Source organism: Phyllostomus discolor, chromosome 6, assembly GCF_004126475.2.
Source record: "Phyllostomus discolor isolate MPI-MPIP mPhyDis1 chromosome 6, mPhyDis1.pri.v3, whole genome shotgun sequence".
In the NCBI taxonomy this organism is placed as follows: Eukaryota; Metazoa; Chordata; class Mammalia; order Chiroptera; family Phyllostomidae; genus Phyllostomus; species Phyllostomus discolor.
The window spans coordinates 406,963-423,220 of NC_040908.2; the positions used below are offsets into that span (position 1 = coordinate 406,963).

Consider the following 16,258-nt stretch of genomic DNA (forward strand, 5'->3'; position numbering starts at 1 on the left):
CGGCCCCACCCAGCTCGGAGGGAGGGCAGAGGGGGGCGGGGCCTCTTGCGAAGCAGTGACAGGTCCACACTTTGGCTGATCGGTGACGGTAAGTGGTACGTTGTCAGACTTGAGGGGTCTGGATGGTGGCTGATGCAGGGAAACCCCGCTGAGCAGGTGGGCACAGTGGCCTGCAGGTGCCCGCACCACAGGGAGCAGGAGGGGCTCCTGGGTCCCACCTGGCCCTGCCGAGAGTGCCCCAGTGGCTCCCCTGCAAACCAGGGGAGTGGACGCACCGTCCTCTAGTGACCCCAGTGATCTGGACTTGCTTTCCTCCCTCAGGTGCTTTCCTCCCGGGCCCCGGGGAGCCTGCGTGGGTGGGGCACTGCTGCCTGGCCGCCTTACCGCTCACGCTGAGCACCATGCTGACCGAGGCCTGCCCGATGGTATTCCGGGCCACGCACTCGTAGCGGCCTGCGTCGGCGGTCCCCACATCGTGGATGGTCAGGAACCCCTCGGGGCTGATGTGGAACTTCCCACTTTCCGTCACCTGCACCCCATCCTGGAGCAGAGCAGAGCAGAGGAGGAGTCACAGTGGGAAAGAACGAGGCGGAGCAGCACAGCCGTGTGGTCTGTGCTGCTGGGTCCCCGTTCGTCAGGGCTCGCGGGCGGCAACACGGGGAAGGCCGAGCTCCCGTCTGCCCAGAACCTCCAAGGGGAGATTCAATCCAGGCCCCCTGGGCACGGAGTCTGTGGGGCAGCCCTCCTCGCATGCCTGCCGGGGGTCCAGGACAGAGCCAGGGAGAAGCCACACTCCTGGGGTTGTCCAGGGTCGGGGGAGGGACCAAGGGCCACCCCAGGGAGGAGCCCCCGGGAGAAGGCACAGGAACAGGACTCGGCCCCGTGAGGGAGGAGGCACCAGGCACTGCCTCCTGGAAGAGGGGACGCCCGAGTCGCACCGGGAGGCACAGAGGCCTCCGGGCCAAGGAGGGGAAGCTGCAGGGGACAGGGTGTCTCGCCCCAGGCCAGTCACCCAGCCTCGGAGACCCCTCGTGCCAAGGCACTGGCTGTGGGTTTGACCTCTGCTTCCTGTTTTTCATGGGGGGTGGGGGGCACTTCATAGAAGCAACAGTACAACACAACAGCGGAACCCCTGCTCTACTCGTTACAAGATAAGGGGTCTGACAGGAAGGTTTTTTGCTACTGTCAGCGTGAGGACGTGAGAAGGAGACCGTTCCGCGTCTGTTGGTCCCGTGGTGTTCCTGCACCGAGGACACCAGCGAAGGCTTTAGCTCTGGCCCCCAGCCTGGTGCCCCCGCTGCTGTGGGGGGTCTGCGGAGGCGAGGGAAGGCGGTGGTGACATCCGTGTCCCACTGTGTCCCCCGTGTGACCCACTGCCCTGCCCATGTGTCCCCGGCCGCAGTGGGCACCTTGTTCCAGGTGATGGCTGGCTCTGGCTCCCCCTGGGAGCTGCAGGGCAGCTGCACACTGGTGCCCACCTCCACCGTCTGGTCGCCGGGGACGCTGCTGAACACTGGTGTGACTGGAAGACAAGGGACGTGCAGCTGACAGTCGTGGGGACCCCAGGCCCCTGCCCTCGTCACGGCAGGCCCAGGGCGCCGAGCCTCTCGGCCGAGCGGCCTATCTCCCCTCAGTAGCGTCTGCACAGAGGGAAGCTGCTGGAAGGGACTACCGGGCGCCTTGCCCACAGGCCCGAAGGAGCTCCTGTCTGCCGAGCCGGGAGCCGAAGGGCCAGTGCCCCCAGGATGAGAGACCTTGGTGGCTGGGAAGGAGCCGTGGCCCAGAGGGGGCCTGTCTCAAGGGGCCTGGAGGTCCTTCAAGGACCTCCCACCAGTTCTCACCCAGCAGGCTGCCCGAGTCCTGGCCGGTCAGGGCCGACGGGGTTGAATCCACAGCCTGGAGGCAGCCACGCCCTCGGGGGAGACCCTGACCCACCCCACACTCTGCCCCGGCCGGCCGGCTCTGCGTGTCCGCTCCACAGCCTCAGCACCCGCAGGCATCTGCCCTGAGTCTTTCTAGAGATGGAGGGGGACCGGCCCTTTGGAGCAGGGGACACGGGGACCTCGGAATGCTCGGGGGACCACCAGAAAACAGAGCCAGCCTGCAGGGCACAACCTGGGGCCACTGGACCCAGGGCTGCTCCAGTGACCCAGGAAAGGTGGCTCCCAGGGGACCCTCTTTAAAGTGCCACCATCAGCCAGCAACCCCATGTCGGCACGTCAGAGCCCAGGACGCGCACCGTCAGGAGTGAACGCCACCGCAGACCAACACGCGACACGGAGCACGTCACCACGCCGTCGCCTCTCGAGTGGGCGACGGGGACAGTCGCTCGGGTCGGGGGGTCGGCTCTCAGTCGTTAGCCTGACACAAGCCCGGGCACAGGAGCCCTCCCAGCACGCAGCCCACGTGCCCCCCCGCCCCCGCCCCGCCTACCTCGGGGCTGGACCGTCAGGTGCGCCACGACCCTCTGGGAGCCGATGATGTTGACGGCCTGGCACTCGTACTGGCCCTGGTCGTGCAGGGCGACGCCCGAGATCCGCAGTGTGCCCGAAGACAGCACCAGGTGCCGCCGGTCCACAGACAGCTGGCTCCCTGCGGGGAGGACGGGCGGGCGGCGTCAGTCCCAGGGACTGGGGGGGGGGGGGGGGAGGGCTGACACTCGGTCCGGGGGTCAAACGGAACTTCGTCTGGGGAAACGAGAGGTCCCAGAAACTTGTCTCGGCCGCTTAGGGCCCGGGGTCAGGAAGCGGCTCCTGGACCAGCAGACACCGGTCACTCGGCCGTGTGCAGCCAGGCCAGGGACGAGCAGAGCTCGCTCCCCTTCCCACGGGAGGCCCAGGAGGGTGGGGGACAGAGACAAGAGCTACGCAGAGCAGGAGCAAGGGGGGCAGGGGCTGGAGATGCGCGGAGGCAGAGCACAGCCCCAACAGGGCCCCCGCACGTCCCCAGGCCTGAGCCGGGAGCAGGGAGGTCCAGAGGCTCCCCAGAAAGGTCCCCTCAGGGGACGAAGAGATGAACGTGGAGGTCAGCAGCTCGTTGTCAGCCCAGCTGGAGCCCAGGACAGGCCCCCGAAGGTCCACAGGTGCCGGCCGCAGCCCTCCCGCACCCGCACCCTCGCAGGCAGGCAGGCAGGCAGGCCGCCGTCGCCCCGGGAAGGGGTCTGTGGCTCCTCAAGGCGAGGGGGGGGGCCTGGCCCCGCAGCAGCGGGACACCGAGGGCTGGGCCACGCCGAGAATTAACGTGAGCAACTCTCCACCCGGGATGGGGGGACGGTGCCCTCTGGGAGCCGGACGGAGAGTGAAGGCTCTTAAAATCAGACACTCCCCAGCGGGTTTCCCAGCAAGCCCATTTCACACGTCCTGAAGCTCACGCCGTCCCAGCAGGGCGGGCACTAAAGGCACGACCCAGACTGCTGGGTGGAGATGGCGAGGGCACTCGGCCAGGGGCCGGGCGGGCACACTCCTCTGTCCGTCCATCCCTGGCCCCGCCCAGATGACGGGGGTTTGGGGCCGAAGGGGGACAGGGCTGGTCTCGGGGTCCGTGTCCCGAGCGAGGGAGAGGGCGCTGCACCTCCTTTCGTCCACGCGATGACAGGCTGAGGGTAGCCCTTGGCCTCGCACTGGAAGTCCACAGTCTGGCCCTCGATGGCAGCTCTGTCCTGAGGGGTCACCGTGAACTCGGGAAGGGCTGCAGGGGGAGAGACAGGAAGGAAGGAGGCAGCTCTGCTGAGGACGCCACACACGCTGGCGCCGCCACTGTCCGTCCTCCCGTGGGGGGGGCCCAGGTGACGGGGCCCCCGAGGTCGGGGGCAGGAGCCTCGAGCAGGTCAGGAGGACCCAGGGGTGAAGGGTCAGGGAGGCGCACAGAGGCCAGAGGGCAGTGTTTCCGGAAAACGTGTGCAGACTTCCCACTAACACAGCCACGTGCACATGGATGCCCCTGTACACACACACACGTGTCCACCCACGTACGGGCCCACGGCTCACCCACGCCAGGGCTCCGGGTGCGTGGGCAGCAGCTGGACAGCAAAGCCCCGCCCTCCTGCAGCTCCCACCGCACGGGACCGTCAGGCGGGGACAGGTAAGTGCAGAGGGGACCCTGCCCTGCCGTGTGCTGGGCGGAGGGCGTGCCGGGGCCTGGGGGGACCGTGGGGGGCGGGGGCCCTGTGCGGGCGCTCACCCTGGACGATGATGAGGGCCGTGGCGTGGATGCTGTCCAGGCTGTTGGTGGCGAAGCAGGTGTACTCGCCGCCGTCCTCCTGCGCCACGTTCTGGATGAAGAGGCCGCCTGAGGGCGTGGTGCTCACGCGGGGGTCCTCGGGGAGGGGCGAGCGGTCGCCCCTGGTCCAGGTGACCCGCGGCAGCGGGTGGCCCGCGGCGCTGCACTCCAGCGTCACGCTCTCGCCGACCAGCACCTCCGTGTTCTGCGGCTGGATCACGAAGGTGGGCCGGGCTGCACGGGGGACACGGGCTCTGAGCTGCCGCCCTCTGGTGCAGCCGCACGGCTGTGCGTGAGTTTCTGTTTTCGGGCCGTTCATGACCCTGTCGACCTCCACACTAAGTAAAGCCAATGGAAGTGGCTACTTTCCTGTCTTTGCTGTTTTTTAGGGAAATGCGCCAGAAAATAAAAACGGTCCCCTGCCTCCGGCCAACGAGGGGCCGGCAACCATGGTGACGGGCCACAGCCCTCCTCTCCCTTGATGGTGACGGAGGCAGGGAGCCCCCAACACGCCACGCCAGTCCCATTAGACCTCGCGGGCAGTTCTCGCTGGTGTGAAGCACCGGCTTTGAAGTGCATTTGGAACAGGTAAAGTAATGAATTTCTGCCCCGGCTGGTGTGGTTCAGTGGAATGAGCACCAGCCTGTGAACCAAAGGGTCGCTGGTTCGATTCCCAGTCAGGGCACACGCCTGGGTTGCGGGTCAGGTCCCCAGTAGGGGGTGTGCAAGAAGCAACCCCACATTGGTGTTTCTCTCCCTCTCCTTCTCCCTGCCGTCCCCTCTGTCTAACAATATTTTAATAAAAATGCAAAACAGGGTTTAACTTTCTTTTCTATCAACTTTGAGTTTGGAAATTTTGAGAACCTAGGTTCTTCTGTACCTATTTAAATTAAGGGGAAAGAATTCCAGCAAGGGGACTGCGACTCATAGAACTTGAGAATAAAACCTTTTAGTATTAAAAAAACAATAATAGTAAAATAAGAAGTAAAAGTAAAGTCTTAAAAAAATAATAAATTTCACCTACAAACTAAAACCACACTGAGATTACCTTCCAACTCTAAATGTAGGAGAGAGCACACCCACTCACTAGTGTGTTTCACAAGTGACCTCGTGCAGAGACACCTCCCACTCATCAGCAGGTCCATCAGTGCCACGCCCCCCCCCGGGTCACGTGGCCGCAGATGCCAGAACTGAGAACCCAGACACCCTCTGCCCGGAACCACCCGCTGGGATCTCACCCCACGAACGGTTTACGAGCAGGAAAAGTGACATTGGCACAGCAGGTGTTGCTGAATTGCTGTGTTATTTCTTCGGGCCAACACCCTCCCCCGTCACCCTGGGATCCAGAAAGCCACAGACACGAGCTGTTTTTCCACAGCTTGTTTATGAAAGCTGAGGCCACTCAGGGTCCCCGTTCTCTGCTGTGAATGCTCACACTGTTCGCGACAGGACGTCAACGCGTTGATGTGGCCTTTCTGGAGAAGTTCCCAAACTCTCTAATTTCAAACAGCACGTGGCCTGAGGGGTTTGGGGCAAGGGCCTGTGATAGCAAAAGATTTGGGGGAAAACCTAAATGTTCTCCAAAAGGGAACTCACTGACCGGATGATGTCGCCCCGAACAACGGGGTCTGATGGGGCTTTAAAGAGGACGAGAGTGGGAAAACCTTGCGTGCTGGAAGGATAGGCCTCAGGAGACAGGCGGCAGCGCTGCCGGGTTCCCAGGAGGGCGAGGAAGGAAGAGGAATCCGCAGCCCAGGGACGTGGGGGTGGACGCGGGAACCAAGCGGGGGTGGGGGGGGGGGCGTGGGGAAGAGACAGGAGAGAGATCGTTCTGCAGGTTTTTAGGTTCATGTCTTATCAGCCAAGCACCCAAGTGACAGCACACGGCAGAGAGGACAGAGAGGACCCTGGCGTCCCCCGAGAATAGGGGCTGCGGTCGCTGGAGCCAGATGCACCCTGAGGGCTCGTGTGGGGCCCTGTTCTTCCATCGTCCTCATGGGGCACGGAGGCCAGACAGCGGGGAGAGCCCACTGGAGACCCCCCCCCCCCCACAGCTGGGTCCCCGAAGCGCTGCACTCCAGCCTGGGGAGGGACGGGAGAGGAAGTCGGCCCCCACCCCCAGGCAGGCAGGCAGGCAGCGGCGCCGAGGAGAAGGGAGAAGGGAACTGGGAGCTTCATCAGCGCCAGCTGGTCCTCACCCGGGTGGGCTCCCCCATTCGCCCCATGCTGGGAGGCAAGTCAGTGACCCCAGAGCCAGAGCTGAGGTGCAGGGGAAGAGAGAACCGGAGGTGACCGACACCAGCGCAGCGGCAGGACCGACAGGGAGACCTGAGGACCAGCGGTGTCGCAGGGGCAGGGACGCCGAGAGGGGTGTTCGAGCTGGAGACAGAGGCTGGGACCGCAGCGACAGACTGCAGTTTGGAAACGCATTTGACTTTTTCTGGAAGAGCCACCGAAAGACAAGTAAAGTGTGACTTCTGAGCTAGAACTCGGGAGAGGAAGATGAAAAACCGTTACTCCAAAATAAGGCCAGAAACAGAGAAAAAGTCAGAACACTCCAAAACGAGACGTGGAACTTGTAAGTCCGTGTGTCCTGCCACCCGCACCGAACGCAGGTGGACTCACTGTAAGAGAAGTCCCCCTGAGCTTTCATCTCAGTCGGGCTCCACGCTGCTCACGGCTGACACCCGGACACGCGCGAGCCGAGCAAGCGGCTTGGAGCGAAGTGTGGGCGGGGGGGGGCGGGGGGGGGGGGGGGCTGGGTCTGCTTTCGGCCAAGGCAACTTCAGGGCAAAAAGCAGCAACAGGCTGAAGCGTCTGCGATCGAAGTTGAATCCAGAAAGAAGATACAAACGACAAACTTAAATGCCCCTAATAACAGAGCTTCAAAATGTACAAGGTATATTTAGCCGCTGGTGACTCCCGAGGCTGGCAAGCCCTGCTGCCGCTGTGGTCACGAGCCGTCACTGCCGGGGGAGCCGGGCGGGCGGGCTCCCCCCACCCCCCAGGGCCCGAGAGCACCCGGCTGCGCTTCACCACCACTCGGCTGTGCTCGGCCGCAATCCCCAGCCACAGACGGCTTGTGAAAGGCTGTGGTCGTGTTCCAATAAAACTTAATTTGTAGACACCGAAGTCTGAGTTTCAGATAATCACCACGTGTCCTAAAAACCCTTGGGTTTCCAGTCCTGTAGCACCGCTCTGAGTCCCCAGGCTTTCAGGGAAACGGGCAGGGGGCCAGCCAGCCCCGGTCCAGGGACCGGCGGCCACACGCCCGTCCCTCCCTCCGTGTGGAATCGTCACGGGCCGTGGGAGGCCCTCCGTGCATGTGGCGGGCAGCCAGACCGACAGGCTCAGCTTGGGCCCCTCAGTCAGGCTGCCCTTCCGGGCGGCGGGGGAGCAAGACTTCCCAGAGAGACGGCTGGCCACCCCCGTCTGGGAGTCACGCGGCCGGCTGGCCTAGCCGGGCCTGTTCTCGACGTCCTGTTCCTGCCCTCTGCTCTGCGCAGGGTCCTCGGTGCCACCTCACCCCACGCGCTGTCTGTGGGCCCCTCTGGGTCTGCAGGGGCGGTGCTTCGGCAGCAGCCTGCCCCTCTGCCGCCCTTCCCGCTGGGACTGGGCGCTGGTTAAGAACTGGTTAGGAACCGACTGTGAGTGCCGGGATGTGCCGCGCACGGCAAATGCCACACCAGGTGCGAAGAGCTGAGGCTCTCCGCAGAGAAACCCGCGGGAACCACTTCCATGGCTGCCTGAGCCCGGCCGCGCACATGAGGGGAGAGCCCAGGCCCCACAGGGTCTGCAGAGGAAGCCCGGGGTGGCGGGTGACATGGGCGGCCACGGGGGCGATGGCGTGCCGGCACACGTGTCGTCTGCAGCAGAGGCGGCGGCTCGGGTCCTCGCTGGGCCCTCCCCCCGGGGCCAGGCCTCTCCCCTCAGAGGCGGCGGCGGAGTGGGTCTGCAGCCCGGCAGGGCGGGCACCGGCCTGGGCCACAGCTGGGCCTGGCTGCCGGGACAGTGTGTGCGCACACCAGGCACCAGCGCTTTGCATGTGGGATTTTACATCCGAGTCCAGGTTTTGGCTTTTCCCAGTAGCCAAACTCTTGGCACAGGGAAGAGCCCCCGCCAGACGGGAACGACCAGCACCTGGGCCTTTAGGCCGGCGTGATGGGGGGTGGGGGGGGGCGCTCGGGAGTGACACCTCGCAGGGGCCCTGTGGACGGCGGCTGGTTGGTCCACGCCGAGGGTCCGTCCCGGATTGGGGGCTGGCGGGGCCGGCACAAAGGTCAGGACTCCCCAGGACCCTGCATGTCAAAGGCCAGGGGGCCGCCCTGCTCCGGGAGCTGGGCCGGGGGCTGCAGTGTCCCTGCCCACTGGACGGCGGGGGCGGCGGGGGGAGGAGGACGCCGCCCACCGGGGAGGACCCTCACACGCACACTCTCCACACACCTGGCGCTCCGAAGTAGCGGAGGGTCACCTCCTGCGTCTTCACCTCCCCGGCCGCGTTCTTGGCCATGCACTGGTACACGCCCTGGTCCGCCTCCTGGGTGTCGCGGATCATCAGGGTCCCGTCGTCCAGCAGGTTCAGGCGCGAGTCCGTCCCCATGCTCAGCTCGTTGCTGCGAGGACAGACGGCGGGCGCTCGGCTTCCAGAAGCACGGGGACCGCCCGGGCCGCAGCGGCAGGCGCCCGGCCGGAGAGGCCGCCTGTGCCCCAGGGGCCCACCCGCCCGCCCAGCGAGCCCTGATTGAGCCGGGGCTCCTGGGGCACGTGTGGGGTCCACTGAGTCTGTCGTCTGTTTATCCCGCACAGGGGCAACCCGGAAACACTGGGAGCTCCTCCTCGTTCCAAAGGAACAAGAAACAAACAGATGTCTAACACTTTTCCTTTGTTTCTGCCCAACTCATTGGACTCAGCAGACAGAAACACTGCCACTGAGAGCACAAGACTACAGGGACTGAGGGAGCAGAGCCACCCGGCCTGGGAGCGCCTCCCTGTGGTCCCTGCCGGAGGCCCAGGGCGCCCCCCACAGGCACGGAGCGGAACGGCGGCCTGGCCCCAGAGCGAGCTCCGTGCTGGCTCACAGCTGTGCCGGCTGTCACCACGTCTCAGTCCCACGGGGGACTGTCACCACGGGCCCCGTAAATAAATGAGACGCTGACGTGGCTCGGTCCCTCCCACACACCCTGGAGCCAGCTGGCAAGGCCGGCGCGCAGGTGGGGCTGGCGTGCAGGTGAGACAGGCCCTCAGGTGGAGCAAGCCCCGACAGGAAGCGTGCCCACGGGGAGCGCCGGCGCCCAGGTGGGGCGCCCGCACAGGTGGAGGGCACGGGCCGCGCCGGGCGGCAGGCCTGGCTCTGCGGTTTCCGCTCTCAGTGCCAGTCCGCTCGCCCACAAGCGGGGATGGGAAGGCCTGAGCCCCGCTCTCCCTCTTCTCCGCCCGCGGGGCTCCTGCGCTGCACACCCCGACTTGACCTTTCGCCAACCTCCCCGCCGCCAGCACCCCGGCCGCCAGCCCAGCAGTGACCACGGGTCCGAGCCCGGAGCCGCCCCCACGTCCTCGGGCCAAGTGCCCCCCCCCCCGCCCACGTTCTGCACCCGAGGGCTCTCGGGGCCGACTGGCCCTGCCTGTCCGTCTTCCCTGCAGACCCTGCGCGCTCAGGAGCCGCACTCCCGGGGTCCGGCCGGGAGCTGGGGTGGGTGTCTGCGCCCCGTGTCCGCCCTGGCCTCCCTGCGGGGTCACTGCTGCGCTCGGCCGGGAGCTGGAAGCGGAGACTCGGAGCCCAGATCGCAGCCGGGGCTCTGCTCCTGAGTGGGCGGAGCCACGGTCCCCGTGCAAGGAATCATGGGAGATGGCGTTGGCCAGGCCCCACGCGGATTTCTGTCTGAAGACTTGCTTCCCGAGGCCCTCGTGGGCTCCCTGGGCCCTGAAGACACTGGACCCACCGCCCAGCCCACCCCACCCCTCTGCTCCCCACCCTGGTGCCTGGGGAGCACGGGGAGACCGCGTGTCCAGGAGAAGCTGGACGCAGGCAGGAGCTCAGTGCCCATGCTCCCCTGAGCGAGTCTCCCAGGGTCTCCCTCCCAGCAGCCGGCCCCCCATCTGGTGAGGGCTGGTCCCCACGCTCCAGGGGCAAAGCCCCCAGTGACCACACCCCAGCCTCCAGCCAGGGAGAGCGTGTGGGCAGAGAACCAGGGGCCCCCTGTCCCTGACCCTGGGCAGGGTGATGGGCGCCCGCCCGGTAAAAACCCTGGCCTGAAGAGAGTGTGGGGGGAGCTGCCCCCCCGTGGCCAGGCCGGCTCACCCACGAGGGGCAGCCACATGCCCCGGCCCCACTGCCGACTCGCAGCAGAGCCGATGCAGGGCCAGGGCCACGGCCAGCTGCGAGGCGGGGGCGGGCAGAGACCCCGAGCTCCGCCCACCAGCAGCGGCCGGTCCAACCCCGCGCTTACTTGTTCCGCAGCCAGATGATCTCGGGTTTGGGGTTGCCCTCGGCTCTGCAGGTGAAGAACACGGTGTTCCCCGAGGTGACGTCGGCGTCCTGGGGCTCCGACGTGATCCGGGGCCTTTCTGTGCCAATGAGGAACGGGGCCTTCTGGGGCTCAGGCGCTGGGGGGACCCGGACCCCGAGCAGACCCTCCGCTCCGAGAGCCCATCAGGGGTCCCCGCTGCGTCTCAGCCACACGCGTGCCCACGAGGGGACCGGCAGGCCGCCCCTCGGAGAGACCGCCTCATACATGGGATGAGTCTCCTGGGGTCAGAGGGCCCCAGGCGTCCCCGGACTGCGGGGCGCCGGACCCCGTGCGGAGTGCTCGCTCCCTGCATAACTGTTCCCAGTGGGGAAGGAGCAGAGAACCCCACCGGTCCAGCCAGCGCAGCCCTGAGGGCAGCGAGCTGGCCGCAGGCGGGGCAGCAGGAAGGACGGTGGAGCGGGAGGAGTGTGGTGACCTCATAGGCAGGGTTATTTATGGATCGAAATGCGACCCGCCCGCCCCTTCCACATTCTCCCTGCAGCCGCTGGCGGGACTTGTGTGCGGCTTGAGGACACACAGCAAGCGTGTGTGAGCACCCCGGGAACCCACTGCAGAAACAGACGCCTCCAGGCGCCCGGCCCCGGGAGGCTGGCCGACAGACACCCGCTGGGCCAGTTCGAGGTCCTTCTCGGGATGCGCTGTGCTCCTCGGCGGCCGGCACCCGAGCAGACTGGCTCCCCCCTCACCGGCCCCCGTGTCTTGATTATTGGCTTTCGAGTGGCCAGACCTGGGTTCAGTGTCCGCACCGGTTCTTAATTTTCACTGTTTGCCTTTAGCGTGTAAAAGTGAGGATGGTGTTGTTGTGGAGGAAAAACGGAAAGGCGGGCTTCAGCTTCACAAAGAGGGCCGGAGTGGGAAGGAGAGGCCAAGCCCCTCGGGGGTGTGGGAGGCCCTGCCGTGTGGTCTGGCTCTGTGGCCCCCCCCCCCCGCCCCGTGGTCAGGGAGGGGATCGGGCGACCAGCCAGCATGGGTGCCCTCGGGTGGGTGAGTCTCAACCCCCGTCCATGAGGCGCCGCCCGGGGCCCTTTGCACGCAGCTGCCTGCCAGGGAGCCACTCAGGGGCGACGGGCGGAGACTCATTTTTTGTGGGGAACCTCAACATAAAGTAGCCCAAGTTTACTAACAGACAGCTTTTTAAAAATCCCCAACTGAGGGTATATGCCTTGATTTTAGAGAGAAGGAGGGAGGAAGGGAGATAAAGAGAAACTTCACTCGGCTGCCCCCCCCAGGGATCGAGCCCTAACCTTCCGGGGCACAGGAGGACACCCCAGCCCAGGGAGCCCCCAGGCTGCAGCCACGCGGCCAGTGTCCCCCAGACGCCCAGGGCAGGGCTCCGCACGGTGGGGGGTGGGGGTGGGGGTGGGGTGCTCCGTCAGGCCGGCCCCGGGCGCCCGGCGCACTCACCACAGTCCAGCTCCTCCGGCGTGATGGTGGCCACCGACCGGCCCTGCAGGCGGCGCGGGTGCTCGCAGGTGGCGGCGGCCTGCGCGTTCCCGGAGCGGGCGTACGTCTGCAGCAGGTCCGCCAGCCAGAGCGTCTCGCAGTCGCAGTGCAGGGCGTTCGAGTCCAGGCGCCTGCGAGGGGCGGGCCCGCCGGACAGTCACTGACCCTGAGCCGCCGCACGGTGACGCTGCCGGTGCACGCCGCCCCTCCTGACCCTAGTGACCCTGGGACGCCCCAACTGCGGATGTGCCCCGAAGCCGCCCTGTTCCTCATGGTTGCTGAGGGGGGTGCGGCACCTCTGCCCACAGCATCACGACCCCCATGGGGCCCCACCCCCCACCCCCGGGAAGACCCCTGGCTAGGCCGCACGGTGGCTGGTGAGAGTCACTGCCAGGCAGGGGCCTGGGCACCACGGCTGTGAGGGTGGCCCCTCCTTACAGAGCGGGTGTGGCTGGCCGGCGGGAGGGGCTCGAGGGGAGACCTGCTGGGGCAGGTGCTGCCTCTGTCCTGGCCCAGGCCGAGCAGCGGGGAGCCCCGTGCGGGGGGCTGAGATCGGCACCCCCTAAGTCCACACGGCAGGCGCAGGCCCAGGCCCGGGGAGACTGCAGCCAGGACCCCTGCCACCTGCCTTTCCCAGGACCCGAGTGGTTGTTTCTCTGGTGACCACCCACGGTGGCGTCTGCGGGGCTCGGTGCAGACGGGACATCCCTCCCAACCCTGTCCCCTGAGGGGTGGGGGAGGCTGTGGGGAGCAGTGGGCACCAACACCCCAGCACACGCTGGGCCCCCTCAGACCGGCCTGCCCCTCTGAGGGACAGGGCCTCCACCAGCAGGCAGAGCGGCGAGCCAGACACACACGACCCCTGGGAGGAGGACCGGCACGCAGCGGCCACACTCACAGTCTCTTCATGGACTCCAAGTGGCTGAACGTCCCAGGGACCAAGTGTGTGATGCGGTTGTTGTGCAGGAACCTGGTGAGGAGACAACAGGAGAACCAGCTGGAAACAGGTGCCCCGGACGCGCAGGAGCAAGCACAGCCGCTGAGAGAGGCTGCTCTCCAAACCAGGCGCAGGGATGGCGCCTGTTCAGCCCCCGAGAGACGAGGGAGAGGGGCCCAGGCAGGGAAGGCGGGGGTGCTGGCTCGGCCCCGTCCCCCTTCCTGGGCGAGGAGGACGTTAGAGGTCCGGCGGCTGACTCGCCGGGCGAGGGGCACAGACGTGGCGGCACAGCCGACGCCAGGGGTTCCAACAGACAGCGACCGAGACCCTCACACCAGACCAGCCGGCTGTGGCCCAGCTGGGAAGGTCAAAGGCAGGAGCAGAACCAGACTTACAGCCTCTCCAGCTTCGGCAAGTGCCGGAAGGACTCGGGGTCCAGGGTTTCTATCTGGTTGAAGTGCAGGTACCTGGGAAAATTAAGAACAGAAAGACAGAAGCAACGTCAGTGGTTTTAACTGTTACATTTCACAGGTCTAGATTTTCTGCTCAGAGTTTTTTTCTAAAGTCACTTCAAACCCACACGCCAGCAGGTGACTCTGGGGTCTCCACGCTGCGAGGACACCACTGAGCGACGAGAGAGACTGTCGGGCAGGAGTGGCAGCTGGGCCCGGGCTCTGACGACCTTGAGGGGGGACCAGGTCCCTGCGGCCCGGACACCCGGCAGGGCTCCCGGCAGGGGGAGGGCGGCCGCTCAGCCCCACAGACCCACTTCCGAAACACCCGGGCCCTTCTAGGAAGACAGTCGGCCTGGCCCGGGTCAGAGCACCTCTGGGGGTGCGCCCACCCCTCTAACACACGCAGGGACTCCGGGGGGGGGGGGCAGCAGGGGGCTTGTTTGTGTGCCCTCGGTCGCAGAAGCGGCTGCGGAGCCGTGCACCCCGCCCCCCTGCAAGGGGAGCGCTCCCTCCCACGTCCCCGCAGACGGCCCGTCCCGAGGGGCCGTCCCTGCATTTCAGCGTCTCCTTCTAATGTTCCTGAGCGTTGCTCTTCTCGCTTTGAAAATGGTGGGTTTTTTCCCTTGAAGTAAAACACCTTGAGTCCCCTGTGGGGCGCATCTGCCAAGAGCCCCTCCCACCCACACGGTGAAGGGGTCTCGGCCCGTGCCCCCCACATGGAGCACAAGTTCACACATGGGCCTCCTCGAGAGATGCGGGGCGCCAAGGGCGTGACGGTCACCCGCAGGCCAGGTCTCTCCAGGAAGCACACACCTTCTCAGAGCCCGCCCTCCGTCCGTCATCGGAGACTCGGACTTCTCCAAATCTCCATGACTCCACGGTCCCCAGACGCCAGCCGTCTGTGCCCCGTCCTGGTACCCAGGTCTCCCCCGGCCAGCTCGCCAGGATGACCCCACCGATAAGGGACCCCGAGTCTCTGAGAAGCGGGGTGAGGATGGACCACAGCCGGGGACCGGCAGGCCTCAGGCCTCCTGCGGCCCCGGCCCTGGTGGCACCCGGGAGCTGGAATCGGGCGAGAATCTCCCAGAGCGGCGAGCAGCCCCTGGGCCTGGGGGGTCAGGGTGTAGACGCCAGGCACAGACATGCTCGGTGGTGATGCTCAGGGGGGTCTGGGGCCAGCTGGGCAGGGAGGACGGGGGACCTGGGAGAAGCCGGCTGAGGGGACGGGAGGGGAGGTGCTCTAGTCCTGCACCCACGGCTGGGCAGGAGGAGGGTCGGTCGGTGGCACGCAGAGTCCTGCCTGGGACACGCTGAGAACCGTCACAGCCGGGGCGGCCAGCCACGCCGGCCCACAGCAGAGGGTACCAGGGACCACCGACAGGAAGTGAGCCCCCAGCTCTAACCCCCGCTTCCCAACCATGGCCAGGCACGTGCGCTGCCCATGGCCCCAGCCTCCTGGGCGGCCCCCACACAGGGGCTCACACTCTCCACGCCCTACTGACCCTCCACTCCAGGCGCTTGGCCCTTCAGTGTCCCTCACCGACGGGCGAGTGCCACCCTTCACAGGGGTGTGGACCCCCGCCCCGGGATGGGGGTGGGGTCAGTGGAGACGTGCCCACCTGGACCACAGCCCTCCACACACTACAGGGAGATGCCTGACCCCGAGCTCTGGGAGGGATGCCCGTGTCCCCGCCTGGGGCCTCCTTGAGGGTGGGCGTCCGTCCGGGTCTCCACCCCCACCCCGAGACTCGGTGATCCCGATGGGGCTGAAGTCCCTGTGGCACAGACCCCCCGGCCCTAACCTCAGTTTCCAAGGAACCCGGCCCAGGGACACCCCTGCCTCCGGGACGCCCGTCAGGAAGTCCTGCCCAGGCCCCCGGGACGCCGACCTGCTGCCTCCCCCTTCCTTCAGAGCAGCTCGGCTCCCCCCACGGGGTGGACGAGCGCCCCCAGTTCTCAGTCGTTTCTGCTCCAGGGACCTCACTGCGCCTGCTCCACCGCGAGCACACTGGACGCCAGAACAGGCCCCTTTGTAACCTCTCCCTCCGCCTGGATGTCTTCCAGATATTTCCATGTTCCCGCGGTGACCGGAACTCTGCTCCCCACCCCACCCGCCGCGAGCAGAGGCCGCACGACCTCCTGCAGACCGAGTGCCAGCAGAACCCAGGCCATGCACGCCAGCGCGGGACAGTGGCTCTCGCTGGAGGAGACACGTGCTTCTTGGGAAACACGAGCGCCCCGGGTTCCAGGAGAGCCCGGCCAGCTCTGCCCCGAGCCGCCTCCGGGCCCTGCCAGGGGCACGCAGACCCAGCCGAGGCTGCAGCCCAGCTGCCTCCCATCCCTGCCAGTGAAACTCCGGCAGCTCAGAGCTCTCCGGAACGGTGCCGACTCAGTGACCGAGAGGTGACCAGCCGAGCAAACCAACCAGAAAAACGCCTTTCACCAGGAACTCTGCTTAAACACAAACACGCTGACTCCACAGCAAAGCAGGAATTCCCGTGCAGCCAGACAAACAGAGGCCCACACATACACACACGCCGAGTGGAAAGTCTGTCCTCTCCCCGGTGATGACATCACGCGGGAAGGAGGAAGCGGCCGAGAGCAGCAGACTCCCAAACAGGAAACGGGACGAGCACCCCCGCCTGCCGGCCCCCCTCGGCCCCCACTCTTCTCCCCCA

General features: G+C 66.4%; 1 protein-coding gene across 3 annotated transcripts in view; it reads right to left on the reverse strand.

Moving 5' to 3' along the window:
- PXDN (peroxidasin) overlaps positions 1-16,258 on the reverse strand; it is a 52,916-nt gene that overhangs the window by 14,842 nt on the left and 21,816 nt on the right. For all 3 annotated transcript variants that reach the window (XM_036027622.1, XM_036027623.1, XM_028516559.2), the window contains 10 exons: positions 13,521-13,592; positions 13,087-13,158; positions 12,150-12,319; positions 10,665-10,782; positions 8,662-8,831; positions 4,180-4,452; positions 3,571-3,687; positions 2,434-2,592; positions 1,410-1,522; positions 385-541 (listed from right to left, as the gene is read on the reverse strand). In XM_036027622.1, the coding sequence (XP_035883515.1) occupies positions 385-541; positions 1,410-1,522; positions 2,434-2,592; positions 3,571-3,687; positions 4,180-4,452; positions 8,662-8,831; positions 10,665-10,782; positions 12,150-12,319; positions 13,087-13,158; positions 13,521-13,592 (1,421 nt within the window). The remainder of the gene's footprint in view (positions 1-384; positions 542-1,409; positions 1,523-2,433; positions 2,593-3,570; positions 3,688-4,179; positions 4,453-8,661; positions 8,832-10,664; positions 10,783-12,149; positions 12,320-13,086; positions 13,159-13,520; positions 13,593-16,258) is intronic.